A 24,620-nucleotide genomic window follows, 5' to 3' on the forward strand; every position below is an offset into this window, starting at 1 on the left:
GTAAAAAGAAAATTTAGTGTCCTTAATGTTAACACAAACTGAGCTTGTACAGAATTCAAGAATTTCAAGAATTTTAAATCCTTGATTTAAAAAGGGAATATGTTGTCTCTTTAGATGTTTCCAGAGAGAAACAGAGTGAACACAGGAAACTCTAGAAGTTGTATCACTTGTTTAAGTTTTAGGCTGTTTTCCCTTTCAAGTTAAATGAAATGGCATTGAAGAGTACTAAACCTAGATAAATCACAGTAGGTTAAGTTAAAGCAACCAATCAATGGGGCGAAATTGGGGCAGAAGAGGAGGAAAGGGGAACCCGTGTGGATAATGCAGGAAATTAATAGAAACCACACTTTGCATTTGTGGTGCTGACAATCCAGTGGGGGAATGGAAGAGAGCTGTTTACTGGAGGGCTTACCAAGTGTCATTTCATTTAATCCTCACAGCCACTCTGTGAAGAATTATGATCCCATTTTATAGATAAGGAAACAAAGGTTAAAAGAGATGAATCACACAAAGCCAGTAAACAGCAGAGGTAAAAATTCAATCCAAGCCTTTCTGATTTCAAAGTCGCTGTTCTTTACATGAGGTAGGATTAGAAACCGAAGGCGCTTAAAGCTCACTTATTACTGTGAAGAAGCGACACTGGATAAAAGCACAATCACAGAGTACTTAGTCATCACAGAAGGCTGGACTGGGAAGCTCTGGCTATCCATAGGGACTGCCATTTACTCATCTTCGTATTGCTCGTAATATAGCAATAGATGCCCACGTAACAGATGGCCCTGTCAGTGTTGTTGGAATAAATGATAAACTGTCACGTTTCATTCTTTGGAATGCCCTTTTCTGAAAGAAGAGTTATTTAATGTGTTCACAAATTCATTCTGAAACATTACAAAATTTCCGTTGTGGTATTTATCTAAACACGTTTCTCTTTCTCGGCTGCAGACATTTCTTCCCCCTCACTACTAGGGATGTAAACTCCAAGCAGACGGATTCTTTAGAACAACTGGACCTGATCCCGATTCAGTGTGTTTTTCAGTGCTGGAAAACACTTCCAAAACGAAGGATAACTAGATCATACTAAAAACTACTGTACTGCATTTAGCTTAGCTTTAGCCTAGAAAAAAATGACTAGTTAACATCCAAAAAGGTAAACGCTAGAGGACAGTCTAACTGAAAAAAAAAAAAAAGAGCGATTGGTGCGACGAGTTTTGAGCCTCGGCGCTAGCCGTCGCCCATCCTGCCGCGGAGCTGGCCGCGCCTGCGCGTTGGGTTCCGGAAGGTGGTGTTTCGGTTAGCGGGACAACGCGGCAGCGGGTCTTCAAAGCGAAGCCGGGAGTTTTCGCCACTCTTGTCGCCGCCATGAGCCGCAGTTATAACGATGAACTGCAGTTCTTGGAAAAGGTCAATAAAAGCTGCTGGAGAATCAAGAAGGGCTTCGTGCCCAACATGCAGGTGAGGCGGGGAAGCAGGACCCGGTGCCGGGGCCTTCCCGGCTGGGGGCCCGCGGCGTGTCTCTACCCACCCGGCCCGGTTTTCTCCGAGACCTCCCGACTCCTTGCGCGCCGGGGAGACCCCCGCCCCCAGCAGAGTTCCTCCCATCCCCCAACTCCCACCCCACCCACCCCTCCCGCCTCCGGGGCTGCCCAACCTATGCCGGCCCCACCTCCCAGATGGAGAGGTCCCCGAACCGTGAGGACGAGCAAAGCGGAGTGTGTCCAGGGAATCCCAGTAAATACGAAATTGGCCTTTGCAAAGCGTCTTCACACAGAAGTCTCATGAACCATGAGAGGTGTTACGTCCCTGAGCCTTAGAGACATTAGTGGGCTTTTACTAGGTGGCACAGCCAGTCCGGGTGCAGTTGCTGGGACTGAACTCCGCTCCTCTGAGTCATGCCGGTCATTTATATAACGTTTACTGACCTGTGTTCGCTGAACCAAGTTTCTAGCATTCACTGCTCCGTGTTGGGTTTGTTTTTTTTTTAATTGACATGCGCGGGGTTTTAATACAACGATCTTGCTTCTCGTGGCAACCTAGAAAGTTCACAGGGCAGTTTTTTTTTTTTTTAATATGCTCTTCGTAGTAGGGCTTTGAGCGTGAGTCGGTTACACGGCTTCCTTTACTCACCCAGTAGAAGCTCAGCTAAGACGTGATGTCCAGTTCCTTTCTTTTTCCTCTGACAGGATGACGTATTCCCGATGGAGACTTGGGAGCCCGATACCAGAGAGTTTGAAAGCCAGGTCTCTGTATCTCTTGGGCTTCCTTGTCATTTGTGCTCATGGTCTTCCATTAAAGTGAAGAAGAAGGCATTTGTGAGGTTTTGGTGCATATGTTGTTAGACGGCTTTTGAAATCCCTTTAGGTGCCCTGCAAGTGTATTGAAGGTTTGTGATCCTGCGTCTTGGTAAAAGTTCCTGATAGCCACTCCACCCTTTTACTCAATATTAAAACTTATTGAGCGCCCCCTATGAGCAAAGCACTTAGCTAGACGCTGAGCGGAGAAAAAGCCCATAGTCGCAAACCTCCCTTTTGCTCTGTTTTTTCCTTTGGCTAGTTTCTTTTTATGGAATCCGGTTCCCTGCAGGGAGTAGAAAATAAAAAACATATCATCCTAAGAGGATTGTAACACACACTGTTATGTTCTGTCAGCAGTTCTGGCTTAACTTTTGATGCACACACTGCTGCTAATTCCGCCTGGGGGCACGTCTGATTTTTGCTAGGCAGTTCCGGTTTAACTATTTGGACAACACTTTACTGCCACCCCTCCCTTGGGAATGGAGAGTTGAAATCTTGATATATTGCTCTTAAAAAGTTACTGACCTTTATGCTAGGCTTGTGTTGTATTCCCATTCTCACGAGAGTAGTGAACTTCACACTTACAATTCCCTGTCTCTCTTGGTTAATCTCCATTCCTCCTGTAAGAACCGTGTGCTGCACTAAAAATTCCTCTTTGTTCCTTAAAAATACTTCTCTCCCATCTTTATGTCATCTTTCCATTCAGCTCCTAAATGTGTTGCTGCTGCTCCAGTAATGTCTCTTGTCTTTAAAGAGCCAGCTCAGTGTTCAAAAAAAATGAACAAACTGTGAAGCGCACCCCCGCCCCGGCTACCGCCTCCCTAGACTGTTGAGCCCCTTCTTCATCAGATTCTTCCGTAGTACTCTGTGCTTCTATTGCAGCACTTGCCTCATTGCCCTCTACATTTTCTAGTCTGGGCTTCATGCTAGACTAGAAGTTCCACAAAATCATGATCTTGCATATTCTCTGTGTCTCCCCTACTTCCCAGTACAGTGCCTGACACATAATGAGTCCTCAGCAAATGTTTGGTGAATTAATAAATGTGGCCCTTTGGAAAATTGAGACATTTTCCGTAACTGGTATTGTTATTCATGCAGTGGTAAGATGCAGAAGTCATCTTTCTGTTAAATCAATTTCCTTGTCCAGATGATTGTTAAATCTTTGGTTCTTCAATGCTAGGCAGATCCTTCATAATATTTGATCTCTGATTAATATTAATATTGGTGTTACATAATCATGTCTTCCATTGCCCTTTGTGTGCCTCTATTGTCAAGCTTTTTTATTCTCTTAAAATTACATAGATGGTAAAACTAAGCACACAACTATATAGCTACTTGTTAACATTTTTTTACTCACTGTTTACCTAAGTACAGATTTGTAAGTCAGAATAGGACACAGTAAAGTGTAGTGTAGTGTGCTGTTGTCTTAGACCTAGAAAAAGTACACTTAGGTCAGATGACTGCATTTTTTTTTTTTTTTAGGATTGTCTTTTTATCTATAATTAGATGGCATAACAGCATTTTACTTTTATTCTAAGCTTGTCAACACTGAAACTGTTATATTTTTAAGCGTATTTTTTTTTGTCTTTTTTTTCATATACACACGTACTGTATTTTATTTTTACAAGAGATAAATAGACTGACACCAAGCATTGTAAATGGATGACCACAACAAAAGCAACAATGATTGCAATTACCAAACACGAAACACACTCATATTATGTCATGATATTGACATTCAGTCCAGTAATCCTCCACTGTAACAGCTCCTTTAGTTTGCAGTGAAAATTGATTTCTATATTCTTTGCCTCTGAGTCCTTGTGGGATTTTTTTTTTTTAAATTCAAACAGAAAGTCACAAAAATTATAATCCTCATCAGTTCACTCAGATGACTGCATTTTTATGTTTAGGTCTGAGTTTTTGATTCATTTATTTTTTTCAAAACCTACTGATATTTTAGAAGCACAAGAATACTGAGACCTTTGGCCTTAGTGAGAGCATTTTTGGAAGACGTTTCTTTTTTTTTTTTTTTTTTTTAAATAGGAATAGTAACTTCTATCTTTTTTTTTTTTTTTTAATGAGGATCTTGAATCAGATGCGTATGTTTGATTGATTGATTGATTGATTGATTTTTGGCTGTGTTGGGTCTTCGTTTCTGTGCGAGGGCTTTCTCCAGTTGTGGCAAGCGGGGGCCACTCTTCATCGCGATGCGCGGGCCTCTCACCGTCGCGGCCTCTCTCGTTGCGGAGCACAGGCTCCAGACGCGCAGGCTCAGCAGTTGTGGCTCACGGGCCCAGCCGCTCTGCGGCATGTGGGATCTTCCCAGGCCAGGGCTCGAACCCGTGTACCCTGCATTAGCAGGCAGACTCTCAACCACTGCGCCACCAGGGAAGCCCGGAAGACGTTTCTTTATCTCACACATACACACAAAATATTTTACCTGTTGAACTTTTAAATATAGCCTATGAGAGTAGGAGAATAAACAAAATGATTTGTGAACATTGTAAAATATACTTTTAAGATATATTTAAAGATGGGAACCTCTTGTAGGAAGTTTTCTGCTTGTTTAAGGTAGCGTGAAAGTGTTTTATAAAGAGTAAAGCAAAATAAATATTGCCTACAGTGTTTGTATTCTATCCTGTACTTATATACATCAGGTCCATATGCTCAGACATAATTCTTCCTTTTCTTTGGTACCAGGTTGAAGGAGTTTTCTATGTGAATGATGCTCTGGAAAAATTAATGTTTGAAGAATTAAGGAATGCCTGTCGAGGTGGTGGTAAGTAAATTAGAGTTTGACATGTGGCAGTACAAGTAGTGTCTACCTTGTGGCCTGAAAAATGGTAACTCAAATAATTATAATTTAAAAATACAAAAGTGTTGTCAAGGAATGATCAAGACTTCAAATGAGATGAAAACCCGTTACTTATTCGTGATCACATTGTTAGCCACCTGGCCTTGTAGAAAGCACTTGGAGCTGGATGGACGTGGTTGGTTTTGCACCTAACCTCGGACAGTAATACCAAGAGCTACCGTTTATTGTGCACTTACTATGTGCCAGGCACTTTACATAGATTATCTCATGTAATTCTTAAAGTAACTCTAAGAGGATATCTCCATTTTACAGATGTTTAAGTCAAGGCTGAGTGAAGTTAAGTCATTTTAATTTGTCCAAGGTTGCACAGTCTCTCAGTGACAGAACCAGAATTCAGATCCAGGAGTGTCTGATTACAAAGTCAGTGTACTGATTAGCCTCATTGAACTTCAGTTATCTCATCTGTAAAAGAGAGTTTATAACACCTATCTTGCAAGACTACAGGGAGGTTTAGAGATAAATATATAAAACTGTAATATAACATTCTAGTGGTAATGGTGGAATAGACATCTAGTTTTAACCCTTTTATGTTTTTAGTCGACAAACCTAAAATAAATAAGTCTCACCGCCCCCCCCCCCCCACCAGGGTGTGCTGACTTGTCTGAAATGACACACAGCCAGTGACAGAGCTGAGATTAGAACCCCAGATCCCCTGACTCTCCATCCAGTGTTTTCCCAACTCTTCCAAATTGCCCTTCTTTGTCACTTAGAATAAAACCAGTACTTTTTTTTTGATATATATTATGAACAGTTAAAAGAACCCTTTTTTTATATTGACAACATAAGGTATAATGATTATGTTTCACATCTCCCTGTACAGTATTTGCAAGCAATCCTCTGTGGTATGCACAGAATACTGACAGCATGTTTGTAATTAGTCTGGTTGCCCTCACTACCTTCCTGTGCATGTGCTGCCTTCTTCTCCACTTCATCTCAAACGCCCTTTTATGCTTTGTTGTTTTAGCAGTCCTAACCACTAACCCTTCATTAACACAATCTAGAAAAGTATGAATACACTTCAGCTAAAAATCAAATATGTCCTCTTTTCTCATATTAAAATTTTGTTTTCAGGTGTTGGTGGCTTCCTGCCAGCCATGAAACAAATTGGCAATGTGGCCGCCCTGCCTGGGATTGTTCATGTGAGTCTATGTTCACAGTTTTAATCACTCATATTTTTTTTTAGTCTGAAAGTTTGTTGAATAGATGAATGGCCATGCCTAACTGATAGTGGTGTCATTTAGACAGTGACCTTCAAACATCTAGAAATAACCATGGAATTTAAAGAAATAACTGAGTTTGGGTAACATCTGTTTCTGGTTGCCTTTAGCCAGAATCTATAAGTGTTTGAGAACCTTTGAAGTAGATTTTGTTTTCTTGTTATACACATTATTCTTATATCAGTTTACCACCAGTGAAAGTTTCACTGTGGCCTCATTCAAGAGGTTGATTGGAGAAAGATTGGCAAGAAGTGTAAGGGTTAGGACTGAGGGGAGGGACAAAGGGCAATATAGCTGTTGTGGATATGATTGGAAAAGGAGGGTGGTGGCGATGGTGGGGATAGAACTGGATGGTACAAGTGGGGCCCTCACCCGAGTCTACATTCAGATTCCACCATTAGAGGTAGATGTTAAATCCATTCGACAGACATTTTTTGAGGTCTTTATGCCGGTTTCTCTGCTGGGCACTTGGGAGGAGAAATGAAAAGACATGGCTTGTGCATTTAAGGAACTCGTAAGTGTCCAGGTGTCTGCATGTATTCCTACCATGTTTTGACCTCCATTCTTCCTGGGTCAGTATCCTTTTCTAGGCCCCAGATGTAGAAATTGTACAGTTTTCATACCATCAGATGGATTACATTTGTCTCTGATTGCTTAAACACTAAAGACCTGTGTAAATCAGGTATTTTCCTCCTGTCAGCCTGACATGACCACAGTCTGTCAATGTCTAAGAATCATCTTTAAAATGTAATAATGCGTTAAAGTTAGTATGTGGTCCTCCTATATCATGTGGTACTAAGGCTTTTCTCTTTTCAATTTTCTTAGTTAATGTTAGACTTTGTAAAAAAGTTTTTCCTGCTATATTTGGCTTTATGATTAGAAATTTTTACACCTAATTTCCACCAATAGAGAAGATTTCATGAAAACAGAATCTTGATTTAGGGAAGGCTTCAGCCCCCCAGCCTATTTGAGAGTTAGTGTCAGGTCTCTCAGGCAGCCAGAGTGCCAGTGAGATAGCTGTATTTTATTTTCTAATTCTCTTTCAGCGATCCATTGGGCTTCCTGATGTCCATTCAGGTTATGGGTTTGCTATTGGGAATATGGCAGCTTTTGATATGAATGACCCTGAAGCAGTGGTATCCCCAGGTAAGGTCACTGTGCATGTCTGCTGTCAGGTGTGTAGCTTCTCTCAGAATCGTAGCCTTTCTAAAATAGAGCATGGCTGCATTTTGTGTGTGAATGTCAGCCTCATCGTATTCTATCATTTCTTTTCCCCACTTACTGAGAGAATTAATTGTGGACACTCAGAGGCTATTAAAATATCAAGTAAAGCATATATTTATTTAAAATTATTTGGGCTCCTACTGTGTGCCAGGCTCTATTCAGACGTTGGCTACAAAAGAAACTGAAACACTTCCCTGGCAAATTTTGCATCTTCTTTGTGTCCCAGTTATCTCTTAGGCAAATTGGAGTTAATAATGTTACTTACTGGGCTTCCCTGGTGGCGCAGTGGTTGAGAATCTGCCTGCTAATGCAGGGGACATGGGTTCGAGCCCTGGTCTGGGAAGATCCCACATGCCGCGGAGCAACTAGGCCCGTGAGCCACAGCTGCTGAGCCTGCGCGTCTGGAGCCTGTGCCCCGCAACAGGAGTGGCCGCAATAGTGGCCATCTTCACCGCGATGAAGAGTGGCCCCCGCTTGCCGCAACTAGAGAAAGCCCTCGCACAGAAACAAAGACCCAACACAGCCAAAAATAAATAAAATAAATAAATAAATAAAGTAGCTATTAATTAAAAAATAATAATAATAATAATGTTACTTACTACATAGCATTATTGTGAGGATTAAATTCATTAAGCTGTGTTAAAATACTTACAACAATGCTGGACACATAGGAAGTACTTGATAAGTGTTTACTCTCATTAGCATCATTATTAATCACTTGTAGCTGTATACTTCTTTTCTGCTGTCGTGTGCTTTCACTGAAAATGTTTCACACCGGAAGTAATATCTTTGCGTTCAGAGGCTGAAAAAAAGATGAAAGTTTGTGTTGTCTTGAGAGCTCTGCCTCCAGCAGCAGTGGACAAGGTCACTTCAGACAATCCTTTGCCGAGAACAACGAGAAAAGCTGCGTGAAATTTTTAAAACAGAGCCAAAAACACATCTGTTGAAACCATAAAAAAACTACAGAGGCAGTAAGAATTTGTGAGGCTAAGATCTAGATAAAAAGTGCAGATACGTGAGCCCAACATTGAGCACTATTTTTCTCTTGAGGAAAAGGCAGATTTCAATCAGTAAGAACACAGATGATTTGAACAATCCTGTTACAAACTTGACACCTTGATCTCTCATATACATGTGTGGTTGTGCATGCATCCACATTACAGTGCATCCAAGAACTGTAGAGTACACATTCTTTGCAAGTGCACACAGAATGTTTACCAAAATTGACCATATACTGAGCCGTAAAGCATGTCTCAAATTTCAAAGCATGGAAATCATACAGCAGCAGTTCTCAAACTTTGGGCTCAAGACCCCTTTACGTTCTTAAAATTATTGAGGGTTGATCTCAAAGGCTTTTATCAATGTTTACCTTGCTGGAAATTAAAACTGAGAAAGTTTAGAAACAATAATACACAAGGACATGTCTCATTACCCCTCAGAGCAAGCATGTTATCACGTCATGTAGCCTTTGGAAAACTTCACAGTTTCAGTAGACAGTAGAGAGAATACATTTAAAAGGCTAATAATGTCTTAGCATTGTTATACAATTAATCCTAAAGGCCTGAAAGAATCCCTGGGTCACACCTAAGAACCACTGATATAGAAGATACTATCCTACCACAGCGGAATTAAGTTAGAAATCACTAATAACAATAAAAACTTGGGGAAAAATAAAACATGTTTATGAGTTAAGCAATATGCATTTAAATAACCCATGGGTCAAAAACAAAAAATCGTAATGGAAACTACAGAATAATTTTAACTGACGTTAATTTAAAAAATACCTGTCTAAAAATTGTGGGTTACTGTTAACGCCATACTTGGATAGAAGTATATAGCCTTCAGTGCACAAATTAGAAAAGAAGAAAGGCTGCAGTGTCAATGATCTAAGCATCCATCTCAAAAAGTTAGAAAAAGAACAACTAATTAAACCCAGAAAATGTAGAAAGGTGGAAATAATTGAGCAAGATTAATGAAACAATATACAGTGGTAAGGATCAACAAAGCCAAAAGTTGGTTCTTTGAAAAGACTAATAGAATTCATAAACCCCTGACAAGAGTGGTCAAGAAAAAAAGAGAAGCACATAATTCAAATTTTAATCTCTAGTCTAGATGTTACTTGTTGTTCATTACTGCCTCCTTGACCCACAAAGTACCTTTAGTATGTATTTACTTTAAAGTTTGTTGTCATCAGACTTTACCCACAGAGAACCACTTTGTTGGCTCCTTTAAAACATAGCTATTTTTAAAAGAGTGGCTGTCTTTTAAACCCTTTATTAATAGTGGGAAGCCACAAGTAACAAAGCCTAACTACCTGGTTTCGCTAATATTTGACTAACTTTTCCTATTTTGTAGGTGGTGTCGGATTTGACATCAACTGTGGTGTCCGCTTGCTAAGAACCAGTTTAGACGAAAGTGATGTCCAGCCTGTGAAGGAGCAACTTGCCCAAGCTATGTTTGACCACATTCCTGTTGGGGTGGGGTCAAAAGGCGTCATCCCAATGAATGCCAAGTAAGAACAAAAGTTGCCAGTAAAGGGAGTGAGAGATAATAATCACATGACCCTCACGTTCATTTCCAATGTAGGACACTTCGGAGATGGGGATTGTTCAGTCACTGTTGAGGAAGTGGTAACAAATTGTTTTTTTTAAGCATGAGGTCTATAGCGTTCATTAGAGACATTAGTCAATTCATGTTCATCATGACAACCTTTGACATATGGTAGAATTCATAATAGAATAATATCCACTGATGTTTACTGAGCACTTCCTATATGCAGAGCACTGTGCTGTAGTGTAGGTGTATATCATTTTGTGTAGATAATAACCCTAATATTATTCCTAGTTCACAAGAAGGGAAACTGAAGTTTAAAGAGATAATAGTAAATAAGCTAGTAAGTAAAGTCAGGATTCAAACCAAGGATCCTTTGGATTCAGAGGCTATATTCTGAACCCCACTGTCCTTTGTCAGTGAACCTGTATTTATTGACAACCTTCCTTTTTGGATGATAGCACTGAGTGTATTCTTCACCTAAGATGTTGTGTATTTCCAAAGTAGAAAATTCAGTGTAAAGCTACAGCACAGTGACCTTTTACATGGCCATTGATGTACTGTCATAGCTCGTGTAAAGCTGTGCACCTTACACTTTGCAGAAGGGTGTGCTTAATAAGTATCATTAATATCTTCTGTTTTATCTTAAAGTTCATGTGAATTTTGCATTCTATTCAAATATATGTACAGACATTAATATTAAAATGTTTTTAGCTATTACCTGTTATACAACTCCCCTTTACCAAAAAATAAAAAAACTTGGAGTAAAATTGATACATTTGGAAGATGCTTATTCTGTGATTTTTATGTGGTCCCTGACATGCAGTCCCACTTTGAAAAGCATACCTGGAACATCTAAATAAATTCCAAGCATCTTTACAAATATTTTAGATAGGAATTTTGTCCTAATAAGTAATGTTTGAAATGGGCTGTTGTGGTGAGGGCCCATTGATCATTGTAATCTCTCCGGGTGGTATTTTGGAAGAGGGCTAGACCTTAGGTGAAGATCAGAGCTTTTTCCTTCTAAGGGTTTAACGTGTGTGCACCTCAGCTTCAAAGTGCAGGTGCAGTAAAGCGACGTAGTACTTCTGTGAAGGTGGGAATAGACCTTAAAATTTAACCTGTGTGGCCTGAGGACATTGAGATAGCTTTGTTTGTTAGTTGTAATTTTTCATAAGTTACTATGAAAAGTTAGTGTAGCTGTAGTAAAGTCGGTGGTAAATAATGATGTTTGATGATGGTTATAAATTTTCTGTGGCTGCTTAATCACCACCTCATAGAATTCAGGATCAGAGAGAGAAATAGGATTTGAAAAGTAGGGGCTGTGTAAACATCAAGAACTATAATCACCTGTAATGTGGCATTTATAATTTTAATATTCAATTATTTATGTAACTCCTTTTCCTCAAAAAACTAGAGTTGCTGAGAGCATGAACTACATCTAGCACGATGCCTGATACACAAGCGATAGTCAGTATAGGACTTTCTTTTGCCCTTTGAGATGTGGTCATCTTTAGATTTTGGTCTGCCTTGGCTGTGAAATGATCTGCACCTTGTTACTCACTCAGAGACTTGGAGGAGGCCTTGGAGATGGGCGTGGACTGGTCCCTGAGGGAAGGCTACGCCTGGGCGGAAGACAAGGAGCACTGTGAGGAGTACGGGAGGATGCTGCAGGCCGACCCCAACAAGGTCTCTGCCAGGGCTAAGAAGAGAGGCCTGCCCCAGGTAACACTTGCTTTGGAGGGGAAGTGTTCAGTTTTTTCATATTTTGTTTTGGTTGGGAGGAAAAAAGAAATCTGTCTTCCATGTAGTAAATGTACCCCAGCTTTTTTCACATCAAAAGGAACACAAATTTGTTTGTTTATGCTTCATTCTTAATCTTTTAAAAAGCTATCAGGAGCTTGCAGATGTTCATAAAATAAAACAAGATATCATGAATTAGAAGTGGATGGGAGGAAAATGGGATATGATTATAAGGCTTAAAATGTATACCAAAATTGCATCTGTACAAACTTTGACAATCTACAGATTTGGCTGAAAGTTTTCTAGCATCCAAGATGACAACAGACACCTTGTCGGTTCATGGTGTCCATGAGATAAAAATATACCAGATGTTTGAAATTTACAGCAAATTGTGATGGCTTTGCCACTAAATTCACTGTGACCTTGGGCAAGTCTCTTTCGCCTGTCTGGGTCTCATTTTCTCATCCGAAAATTGAGATAGTTAAAACTAGGCAGTCTCTAAGACTGTTCCAACACTGCCATTCTTTGGGTCCATAAAGCATCTGTTAGCTCCAGTTATGGGATATATTCTTCCAGTGATGGATAGTGGTAGGTGTCAGTGAACTCACAGATATTTCAAAAAACATTTGAACTTGGACTTTGTGTAAGAGTCAACATTCACCAAAGTTCACCCCAAAATTTGACCCTTCTCTCCATGATACTTAAATTGTCCTGTGAGCCATTTGGTGGTTCGAGTTTTCGTTTATGATGCTTTTAATGTGCTGTACCTCAAGCAAATAATGATATAATAAACTGCAGGAACTGGTCTACATTATTTTAGTTGTGTGGGATATTACTTTAAATGAATGAAGCATTTCTAAGCTTAGAAGTTTTTTTGTTACACTATTTGTGTGGTAATCTTTTTGTTTTTATTGGGGTTTTTTTACCTATTTGCTTTGCAAATGAATTTTTTCAAACCTGAATAGCAGCTATTTTATCAGACATTCTCACATTTGCAGTTGGGGACTCTGGGAGCAGGCAACCACTATGCAGAAATCCAGGTTGTGGATGAGATTTTCAATGAGTATGCTGCTAAGAAAATGGGTATCGACCATAAGGGACAGGTGTGTGTGATGATCCACAGTGGAAGCAGAGGCTTGGGCCACCAAGTAGCCACAGGTATAGTCTGGACCTAATTTTTGGCTTGGTGCTAAAATGCACATTTTGTGGGGAACCATATAGAGATTAAAGGGAGAAAGTGCTGGAACTGTACTGTGCAGGTTTTTACCCTGGTTTTCCTAACTAGCAGAAATTAACTTCACTGGGCCTTAACTTACTTGTCTGAAAAAAATGGGAATAATAATTATTTCATATGGTGTTGTCAGAGGCTCCAGTTACCATATTTACTCTTACGGGTTACTATTACTGTCTGGCCAAGAAAGAGCAATAAAGACTTTAAATTGTAGAGTTTATGATATATGCTGGAATATGTCTTAGACACCTACCTGTACTGCAAGATTAGGTGTTACAGTGGATTCAGAGATGAAATAGCAAGGGCTCCGCCCTCAAAATTGTCTCATGTGAGAGATGTCATGTTCATTAAGAAGAAAAAGTAAAGACAGAAGGTATAGTAATTGATAAAATACTATGGAAGAGACAAAATAAAGTGTTTAGGGAAAAGATTTTAGAGATGACTTCATGGACACATAACATATGCAGTTTGAACAATCACACACGCAGAACATTCATGACTGGAAGACAGTGTGAACAAAAGCAGGAGGCAGGGAAATAGTAGAAAGGTCACTTTGGACCGTTTGTACGACGAGTGAAAGGATTTATGAATATAGAAAAAGTTATATAGACACATGGAAATTACTGTAAACTCTAAATTGCAATTATGGTTCATCCTTATATGTACATTTCATTCTATGGGAATCTAATAATTTGTGCCAGCCTGGCCTGTTAGAATATTTTGTCTAGCAAATATATGGAGCATTGACTAGTATTTCTGAACTTTTACTGAGTTCTGCTCTACACTTTATCATGGATTTGATTTGCATGCAGAAGGTCTAGCAACTTGTCTCCAGTTCTTTTAGGTTAAGTCACTAAAAATTATTTTTAAAAACCATGATGGCAATGAAACGTATTTTATTACTTCTCATTCATGCACATGCCAGGAAGGGAGTAACTCAGACCACCTTCCATTCCCCTTGCAAGTCCTGGAGGGCAGGTGTTCTCTTTGGAGCCCGCATATATTGTGTCACATAGCTCTGACAGAAGATTCTCAGTAAATATATCTTGACCAATAAATAAATGAGCTCAGAAACACTTTAAAGGGAAAATTGTATTTTACTTGTTTCTTTGTAGAATGGTTTTGAATGTAGCCCACCTTTCTGCAATAAATCTGAATTATAAAGGGAAAGCTGGCTGGTTTGGACTTGCTGCTCTCTCTCCTTTCAGATGCGCTGGTAGCTATGGAAAAAGCCATGAAGAGAGACAAGATTATAGTCAATGACCGTCAGTTGGCTTGTGCTCGAATCGCTTCCGCAGAGGGTCAGGACTACCTGAAGGGAATGGCAGCGGCTGGGAACTATGCCTGGGTCAACCGCTCTTCCATGACCTTCTTAACCCGTCAGGTACCGTTGAGGTTGCTTGTCTGTTCCCAGTTATACATGATGAAGTTAAGTAATTTAAAACATAGTGTATTCAAATCAAAGCCTGTAGAATTTGGTTTTGGAAATGTATGTAATAGATATTCAAAATATTGGCAAAGTGTCCAAGCTTTTGGTGTGTCCTTAAGCTAACTCAGCAGGGTATCAGGAGAGGGGAGAAGAGAAGCCAGAATTATTCCTGGAATTTGCCTTGAGCAGCGGAGAGGGTAGAAGTGCCGTTCACTGAGATTCAGAAGGCTGAAGAAGAAGCACCTCTGACAGGTTCCGTCAAGACTAGTTGGAATTTATGGAGTGGAGTTTGCTCTGTGGTCTAAAGACAGTTTTTGTCCTTTACGTGAAGATTAATAATTCTGCTATTTTTAAACTCTTAAATCCCTCACTCCCTTCCAACAGACCTTCCAAAATCAATAAGATAAGTTCTGAAGAGCTGGTTCTGCCACTTTTAACGTAAGCTTTTTCTCTTAGGCTTTTGCCAAGGTCTTCAACACAACCCCTGATGACTTGGATCTACATGTGATCTATGATGTTTCTCACAATATTGCCAAAGTAGAACAGCATGTGGTGGATGGAAAGGAACGGACTCTGTTAGTACACAGGAAGGGATCCACCCGAGCTTTCCCTCCTCACCATCCCCTCATTGCGGTTGATTACCAAGTACGTACTGAGCCATTTGTGGTTTTAAGCAGTGGGGGCATGAATTAGACAGTTCTAAATACGTAAGATTTTAAACAGGAAAGCAGCAATTGTGAAAAGAAAACAGTCTGTCGTCCGTGAGAACAGTGATTTCCAGTCTTCTCTGAAACATGACTCCCCCCATCATCTGTGCTCGCAGTGTGCTGTAGTGCTGCATGGAGAATATTCTACTCCATTAAGATGCACTAACATCCATGTACAATGCTTGGTGTCAGTCTATTTATCTCTTGTAAAAATAAAATACAGTGTGTGTGTGTGAAAAAAAAAAAACTATTCAAATAGGGGAGAGAAATTGAACTCAACTCTAAATATAAAAGGGAGAGGCGGAAGTTTAGAGGCAATGGTCAGAGTGAGGGAGTAGGTGAACAATTAGTAAGAAGAAATTGATTAGATATCAAGAGTGGGAGGATTCTCACTAAACTTGCTAATCCTGGGCTTGGCGGCCACAGGAAAGGCCTGCTCAAGAGCTGGGCTCAAAGGCACCAGGTTAAAGTTTGACCAAGAAGCTGGTCAAACCCTACCAGGGTGCTACCTCTGCTCCAACACAAGGAGTACGTGAAGCATTCAACCGTCCATCCACACTGTCAACAGGTTCTTATGAAGCACTTCTGCTGGGTTGCGGGATACAGTGGGGGAGGAAGACAGACATGGTCCTTATTCTTATGAAGCTACATGGTTTGGAGGGAAGGTAGACACAAACTGGGAATTGCGTGGTTCGGTAAACACCGTGATACGGGAAGCCCAGGAATATCCAGCAGGATCACCTGCTTTTTTTTTTTTTTGGATGACTTCCAGGATGACATGACATTGTATTTAAAGCCTTAAAGGTGAATAGGTGTTGGCAAGGCAACAAGGAAAGAGAATAACATCATTAAGAATATGGTGGGTTCAAGAAATTGAAAAAAAGCTTGAGATGGGTGACATATATACACTAATATGTACAAAATAGAAAACTAATAAAAAAATAAATTAATTAAAAAAAAAAAAGATGCACTAAGATTATCTTTTTAAGGCCTTTGAATGATTAGAAGACAGGATTAAGATTAAACTCAGTCTGTTTCATTCCTCTTATCCTTTTGGTGTCTGGCTGTGATAGAGTTAGAAAGACCCTTAACCTACCATTTCACAGATGAGGAAACAAGCCTGAGAGGGCAGATGCCTTGCTCAGGATGGTTCTTCCTAAAAACACTTCACTACACATTTGAGTTTTGCTTTGCTCTTACCTTAAGCCTGTCTTCTGCTGCCTTCCTGGTCCTCACATTTTTCCTCCCATCCTCTTCCCTTGCCTCTCAACTATCAAAGAATCAAAATAATATCTTAATATAGTTGTGAGAGCAGTGCATTTAAAGGCCCTGGTTTCTCCACAGTCCTCCAATGCAAGAGGAAATTTAAATCTCAGACATAGAAAGCTCATGCTTTTCTAAATTGTAACATGTTTGATTTGTGTGCTTCCTCAGCTCACTGGACAACCAGTGCTCATTGGCGGCACCATGGGAACCTGTAGCTATGTTCTCACTGGCACTGAGCAGGGCATGACCGAGACCTTTGGAACAACTTGTCATGGAGCGGTGAGTTATGAAAACAGAAACTTACTTAGAAATGTTCTCTTCAATGTAGTCATTGTTTTGCATTTTGACAGGTAAATGTACTTGGTTGAGCATTAACAAAGTTGAGGTTTGGGTTTGTCTTGTCTTCTACCTGAATTTATCCCCGTAATATATACTGTCTAGTGAACTAACTGAGGTCACCAAGTATCTCGACCTTAGTGGGGTCATTGTACGGCCAGGGACTGTTCCTCAACACTGTGAGTCCACAAAATCCAGATTGAGAAGTTGTCACACTAGCCTAACTGATAAAACTTTACCTGATGCAAATTTACATCACAATGTATCTCAATGATTCACAGACCTAGCCATTAGCATAATTTGTTCCTTACTGGGTGGGTCCACTCGAGATTTGGAGGATATGCCCCATTTTGCAAATCAGGACCCATGTGTAGACTGCACACCTATTTCAATATATTGCCTCTTCTAAGCCAGGGGTTGGTAAACTTTCTATAAAGCACCAGACAGTAAATATTTTAGGCTTTTGGGGCTGTAAGATCTCTGTAGCAGCTATTCTATTGTGCCATTTTAGTAGAAAAGCAGCCGTAGACAATACATAAACAAAGAGGTATTGCTGTGTGCTAATAAAACTGTATTTACAAAAACAGGTAGTAGGCCAGATTTGGCCCACAAACCAGTTTTCCAACTGCTCTTCTAAGCCATCAGAGTTCTTAGCTGGTGATGGAGTGGAAAATAGAAACTGTCTATGATATCTTCTCAGTAGGACAGACCCTCACATATATATTAACCCTACGTTTTTTCCTCTGATCCTTTCTCATTTCCAGTTGCCTCCCAACTCCTAACTTTAACCCAGTGATCAAAACCATCTCACCACACACATTAGCAGTGTCTCAGGGCATTTTCTGTTGTCGCAGTGGGGGAGAGGAATTGTGCTGTTGGCATCTAGTGGGTAGAGGGCAAGGATGCCACTCAGCATCTTATAACGTATGGGACAGTCCCCAAAACAGTTCCCTCATCCAAGATGTCAGTAAGTGCTAAGGTGGAGAAACTGTTTTAAACCACAAAGAGCACAAAGTTTTTGTGATGATAGACATACTGATTACAATTTTAAATTAACATATTTGTATGTAATTGATAATTAATAGTGATTAGATACACAAAACTAAGTCTTTAAATGCTTTGTAGATGTAAATTTGTCTTCCAAAAGGATGAGTCTTACAACAAAAAGCACATTACAGGGTTGATTAAATAGAAAAAGACTCTCTTATTTCTTTTTTTAGTTTAAAAAGAAGTCAAGGAAAAGGCATATGATCCTAAGGGTTTAAATAATTGCTGGGATTGAACATAAATTGGAGCTCAGAATTTATAAATGAAGTTCATTCCTTTCCCAATCTAGGGCCGTGCACTGTCCCGAGCAAAGTCAAGGCGTAATTTAGATTTCCAGGATGTCCTAGACAAATTGGCAGACATGGGAATTGCAATCCGTGTTGCCTCACCCAAGCTGGTTATGGAAGAGGTAAGTGAAATTTTGATAAGTATTCAGCATAAAACTGTTTATAATTTATGCCAGTACACGGAGACAGCAATTTTTAGTATTGCTAACAGAAATGTTTTTTTAAAAAATAACCTCAGGTACAGTCTATCATTGTCTTCTCTTTTGTTTGGAGGTTAATTATGAGCTGGGTCCATAAGAATGATTTTTACCATTCATGTATAGTCTTTGTCTACATATTAAAAGCTTTAAATTTAGTTTGAGCTGACTCATCTTAACCTTTCTTTTGCACGACTGTATACTTAACAGTTAAATTTGAAAGCAAATTTGAAAAGGTGGGGGGAAATGTTTGAGAAAATGGGTTTTTTTGATTCATAAGGGAGCAAAGATTTTGTTTAAATTACATGTATGTATATGTACACATATGTACGTATTTAAATTAGAAGCAACATAACTTCCTTTTAAAAGTTTAAGAGAGGGCTTCCTTGGTGGCGCAGTGGTTGAGAATCCGCCTGCCAATGCAGAGGACACGGGTTCGAGCCCTGGTCTGGGAGGATCCCACATGCCGCGGAGCGGCTGGGCCCGTGAGCCACAATTGCTGAGCCTGCGCGTCTGGAGCCTGTGCTCCACAACAAGAGAGGCTGCAATAGTGAGAGGCCTGCACACCGCGATGAAGAGTGGCCCCCGCTTGCCACAACTAGAGAAAGCCCTCGCACAGAAACGAAGACCCAACACAGCCATAAATAAATAAAAATTAAAAAAAAAAAAAAAAGTTTAAGAGAAAAGAAAAATTGTCATCCAAAAATTCTGTGCCTTGACATAACTATTACCTCCTTTTTTAAGATGCTTATTGCCATTTTTCCCCTAAATGCTTTTTTAAACTGGTTATAATCATAGTTTACAAACATTTTATAGTCCTTTTTTAAATTTAACACATTATTATAATATTGTTTACGTCATTTTTTAACGATTGAGAAATATTCTACTAGCTAAGTACTGTAAGTTTCTGCCCATAGTGGATATTCAAGTAGTTTCTACATCTTTGCTACTCTAAATTAAGTTGTACTGTGAGTCTTCATGCATGAAGCTTTCCTCCAGATGTTTTAATAATTAGAGTGAAATCTCAAAAGCAGAATTACTGAGTTAAAGAGTATGACAAAGCTTTATTTTTTTACAACTTAATTTTTCACCTGATTTTAATTAAGAGGTTTTAGAAAATACAAAGAAAGAAACATCTAGAATTCCACCAACCAGAGATAACCACTATTAACATTTGGTATACTTTTTACTTGCACATTTTATATATGATTTTTTTCACTCATCCAGCTAATACTTATTAAACATCTGCTATAGTTAGGAACTGTTCTAGGTGCTAGGGATATTGCAGTGAACAAAACAAACATAAATCCTTTCCTGTGAAACTTACCAAATAGTAAAATGTATAGTGTGTAGAATGATGGTAAGTGCTACAAAGTAAAAATGGGAAGGGGGATAGGGACAGACTGGGAGTGGGTGCAGTTTTAGATAGGGTGTAGTGAGGTGGTATTTGAGTGAAGACCTGAGAGGGGTAAGGGAACAGGCTATGTGGGTATCTAGGGGTAAGCTTTCCAGGCAGGGAGGATGGCAAGTGCAGAAACTCAGGCCAGATCATACTTGGAGGTTCAAGAAACGGTGTGGAGGCCAGTGTGACTGGAGCGAGCAAGAGGGAGAGGAGGTTAGAGAGGTAGGGGCGCCAGATCGTGTGGGTCCTTGTTTTTTCCTTTACAAATGGAGTTTTGCTCTTCCTCTGAGTGAGATGAGGGGAAGACTTGGGAGAATTTTGAGCAGAAGAATAACATGATCTAACTGATGTGTTTGCATGCGGTTGAGAAGAATCTAGAAGAGAAATCGATGATGCAGGAAAGAGTGGGGAATTACTAGAGAAGTGTCCTTGAGTAGATGAAAGGAGGTGGGATCTGGTGGGGTTGGTCTTTGCTAGGAGCTTAGGTAATTCATCCTTAATAAAAGGAGAGAAGGTACAGATGCTGGTAGTCAGGGAAGATATGGTAAGAGAGTTTATGGAGATGCTGTTCTGGTTGTTTCTGTTTTTTCAGTGTAATAGGAAGTAGGGCCAGCAACTGAGAGTGAGGATGCAGGAGAAGGTATAAAATCATCATCTAAGAAAGTGATTGGCCTAGTGAAATTTTTGGGTGATTGCCAGCAGCGTCAAGGGCCCACTTGAGCTTAAATTCAGTGGTTGGGTGTTTTTCAGCTACATCCAACTGTATAGGTGCAGGCATGAAATAGATGTTGAGTTTCCTTTAACCAGGGTTGCAAGTACAGCACAGTAAAGGAGAAGCAAGGTTGTTGAAGGGTGTTGCAAAGGGATTGTGGGTCTTGTGGGGTTAAAGGATTGTTGGAGGTGGAAACCTAGGCTGTCTGGGATGCTGGGAGCTGAGACTGTGGAGGAGTTGTCATCATTGGTAATGAAGAGTTCTGGGGGATGACTCTGGGAGTGAATGGCTGAGGTAAGCATTGAAGGAGCGGGAATCAAGAAACTAGGAAGCCAAGTTACTGAAAGAATCCTCTTCCTGGATATTGAAATCGTTCTGAATTATAGCAGAAGAGGGTGAGGGTGACCCAGGAGCTAGAAAACTTCAAGTAACAATGGGGATCAGACTCTAGCAGATGATTGCAGCAAGAAGAGTAGTGGGTGGTATAAATGGTGACTGCAATATTCAAAACTGGGAGAAAGGAGGGAGAATGGTCTGGAAGGAACCATGAAGAGCAAGGACACCTGTCCCACCTCTCAACCTAATGGCATGACCCAGTTTGGGAGAGAAAACAGCTACCACTTCAGAAAGTTGGAAGCAGAAGTAGTATCCTCAGCGGAGGTCCATGTTTCAGCAAGAACAAGAAAGTGAAGGGAATGTTTAAAGAAGAAAGGAAGAAGTTCTTTGCCTTTGACTCAGTGGAAGGAGTTCAGAGGCCACAGTGGAAATGTTTCAGAAACTGGAAGGGAATAGGAGATGGGCTAGAAAGGGGTGTGTACAGAGCCCCACGGGAATCAGTCTGAGAGACCTAAGCTTGCTGTGTTGACATGAATGGAGATAAAGGGTGTGTGTGGTGAGATTTGTTCTAATGGTGGCAAGACAGAAGGAAGGGGGGAGGTCTTACTAGAAACTCACAGAAATAAATTGTATGTGTATGTATGTATACCCATGTATGGATACACATATATAGTGTTATATATATGAATGTAATAGCCTTTCCTTATTGTGAAGGTAATACATGGTCATTCCAGGAATTTTGACAACTGTAGAAATATATAATAAAAGAAAATCAAAATTGCCAGTAACTCCACCATCCAAAGACAGTTACCACTAACAGGATGATTTGGTACATTTCCTTCCAGTTGGGTATTAGTGTATATGATTTATTCAATTACATTTACTGCTTTTCCTACTTATACAAGTGATACATGTTCTTTGGGGAAATTTAGAGAAATACAGAAAAAATATAAAACGAGATGAGAGTGTCATCATAGTACTCCCTTCCCAACACTGAGCTTAAGCATCTTTTAAAACCTTTGCCTATTTGCTAGGCAGAAAAAAGAAAAAACAAAACCAACTCAGTACTGTTTGAATGTGCATTTTTTAAATTACAAGTGAAGATTAATGCTTTTCAAGATTCCATTTTAAGTTGACTTTTCCTCCCCTGCAGGCACCTGAGTCCTATAAGAATGTAACTGATGTGGTGAACACCTGCCATGATGCCGGAATCAGCAAGAAGGCCATTAAACTGAGACCGATTGCTGTTATCAAAGGATAGAACCCTGACCGCAGCCACCGGACACCGCTGACCCTCACTGAAGTGGACGTAGACTGAAACGCTTTTCAGACATCAGACTCGAGACCTGACAGGTTCCAGGGTGTGTAGGTGTAGCTGCCCGTTCCAGAATGGCTGGCGGGGAGGCTCCTGATTCAGGAGCCCATGTTGTAAACTTTCCTTCTGGGAGGAGTCACAATGCCTCCATTTGGAAAGGGATGTATATGCTTCCTCCCTGATTATCCCACAGGTTTTTAGGAAAATCTGTTAGGGGGTGGGGATAAGTCAAGAAACTGCCTTACTTAATCATACAAGTCTTTAATCATCAGAATGAAGTTCTTTACACCAACCTCTGTTTCCAGCCTGAGAGGTGTCATGAAGAACATTGTATTAAATAGGAAGGTTTTGGAATGTTTCATTTTGCCCTCTGTCAGTTTGTCCATTTAGCCACTCATATACCCCCTTCCCCTGCACTGAGCAAAACCCTAAATACCATTCTTACTTGGAGCATATAAAAGGGTCATAGCAAGATGTTAGATGGATAATGAGACACGTTATGGAGGGATTATGTGTGGAGGTGTAGGGATAGGGACCCAAAAGAGAAAGTAATTCATCATAGACTTGCTACCTTTGTCATTCTAACTATAAGGCAGACTTTTGACTTCCCTATAAAAATGGCATCAGCTGGTATCTTTAATTAGGCCTAGTCTGGCAGACTTTTCTTGAATAATAACTTGCACAGCAGCAGCAGAGAACCCTCACATAATACAGATATCTTTACATTTATGATCAAATTATTATAAAAGCATCAAATGGCCGCAGCTATGATGTTAGTGGTTACTGTGTGTTGACAGGTTGGCTAGTCCTTGTGCCACCTAATCAGATTAGGTATTATATACTGTGGCACCCAAAGATGTTAACCTTATAGGTTACTAAGGCCCTAGTTGAGTCTAAACAGCCAGTAAAACAGAAGAATCTAATAAAGTTGTAATATGTTGTTTATATTTTGCGCTTAATGTTTTATGGCTTAGGATAATCAGTATTTTTTCTTGATTCACTTTGGACAGTGTTTCTGTTTTCTGATTTTCTCCCTGGTTGCTTTCAGCGATGCGCCCTAAAAGGTATTCTTTTCCAACACTTGCCTCTCAGCTTACAATAAACCCCCATTGGAGCGCCCTCCCAGTGCTGTTTGGAAGGCTAGAGAAAAGCAGGCTTTCTCTGAAAAACGTATGATATGAAATAGCATGTCTTGACTCTGAGCACTCGGTAACTTTAATGGTTTTGATGGTAGAGTTTGAAAGTTATCAGTAAGTTAGTAATCGTAATGCAATAATTATGCATTAGTTATGCCTCCAGATGGGACCAGCAACTGGTGTACACAGATGACTTAAGGATGCAGGTTACCTGTGAATGCTGGAGGGCATTTAAAGATGAGAAACAGGCTTCTGGCAAGTGCTAGATTCTCTGGAGATGAGGCAACACTGAGTGTCTGAGTGGACGCCCTCTAACTGGGCTTTCCCAGTGACGTTGTTTGAAACTGATTCATAGCAAAGTCCTCTCCCAAAACTAACTGATGTCAGTGCAAGAAATACTGCAGATCATCTTAAATATGTATGTTACGTTTTATTGGATGCTTTGAAAGTCACTCTTTGGGAAGGGAAGAGGGGAGCAGGTGAGGAGGAGAAGAAGGGAAGAGGGGAGCAGGTGAGGAGGAGAAATAGAGAAGGATGGTTTGTGCCATGGCATTTCTGTATTATAAGCTTTTCTTATATGTAGCATTTCTGCCAAACTTGACCCTATTAATGACCTTGGAAAGCAATGGTTAATATTTTGAGTTCAAAAAGAAAACTACAAACATTGTTTTCCTTGTTCTAAAGATGTTATTTTCCCATTTGAGGCAAAAAGCCACTTAAAAGTGAATGTTCAAATGAAGCTGATGTAACGGACTGTTTTTATGCCCTGAGTAAAAGAACCCCATGCTTGGGCACATGGACGCAGCTGGGAAAGCCCTTTGATAAGGCACTGTCTGGTTTTCTCAGGCATGAAGATGAGTCTTCTTACTATGCACATATTGGTCCCTTTTTCAGGCCTCTAAAGTCAGTAGGTTTATCATTAATATTTTCAAAAGCACTGCCATTCACACATTGATGATGGGCTGTATCATTCCTATCATCAGCATATGGTTGGGAAAACCAATTCATGAGATATAAACAAAATATGAACATTCACTAATTTTCTAATTTTGTGGAGCAAAAACGAACTGAAGATTCAGGAACTGAAGTTTTTTTTAGGTTTTCCTATTTTGTTCTGCGTAAGACTGCTTTTTTCCCCTCATGTTCATTTTAAAGTTTCCTCCTCCTATTTCTGAAAATTGCTTTTAAGCATCACCTATATTGCTGAAGTGTTTGCATCTCTCTGTGCCTGCTATTCCAATACACAACTCACATAGCCTCTCTGTCCGTAATTCTCACCTGTGTCCTTATTGTTACATCTGCTCCACTGCTTGACTATG

At 40.0% G+C, this 24,620-nt stretch overlaps 1 protein-coding gene across 1 annotated transcript; it reads left to right on the plus strand.

The window, feature by feature from the left end:
* Window positions 1-1,253: 1,253 nt before the first annotated feature.
* On the plus strand, window positions 1,254-23,170 carry RTCB (RNA 2',3'-cyclic phosphate and 5'-OH ligase). The gene is made up of 12 exons (XM_007165719.2): window positions 1,254-1,452; window positions 4,992-5,070; window positions 6,238-6,305; window positions 7,430-7,529; window positions 9,963-10,119; window positions 11,726-11,882; window positions 12,899-13,058; window positions 14,340-14,515; window positions 15,017-15,205; window positions 16,702-16,812; window positions 18,206-18,325; window positions 22,004-23,170. The coding sequence occupies exons 1-12, from the start codon at window positions 1,360-1,362 to the stop codon at window positions 22,109-22,111; spliced, it is 1,518 nt and encodes a 505-aa protein (XP_007165781.2). The 5' UTR covers window positions 1,254-1,359; the 3' UTR covers window positions 22,112-23,170.
* The last annotated feature ends 1,450 nt before the right edge of the window (window positions 23,171-24,620 follow it).

The sequence above is a fragment of the Balaenoptera acutorostrata genome, chromosome 11, assembly GCF_949987535.1.
Source record: "Balaenoptera acutorostrata chromosome 11, mBalAcu1.1, whole genome shotgun sequence".
In the NCBI taxonomy this organism is placed as follows: domain Eukaryota; kingdom Metazoa; phylum Chordata; class Mammalia; order Artiodactyla; family Balaenopteridae; genus Balaenoptera; species Balaenoptera acutorostrata.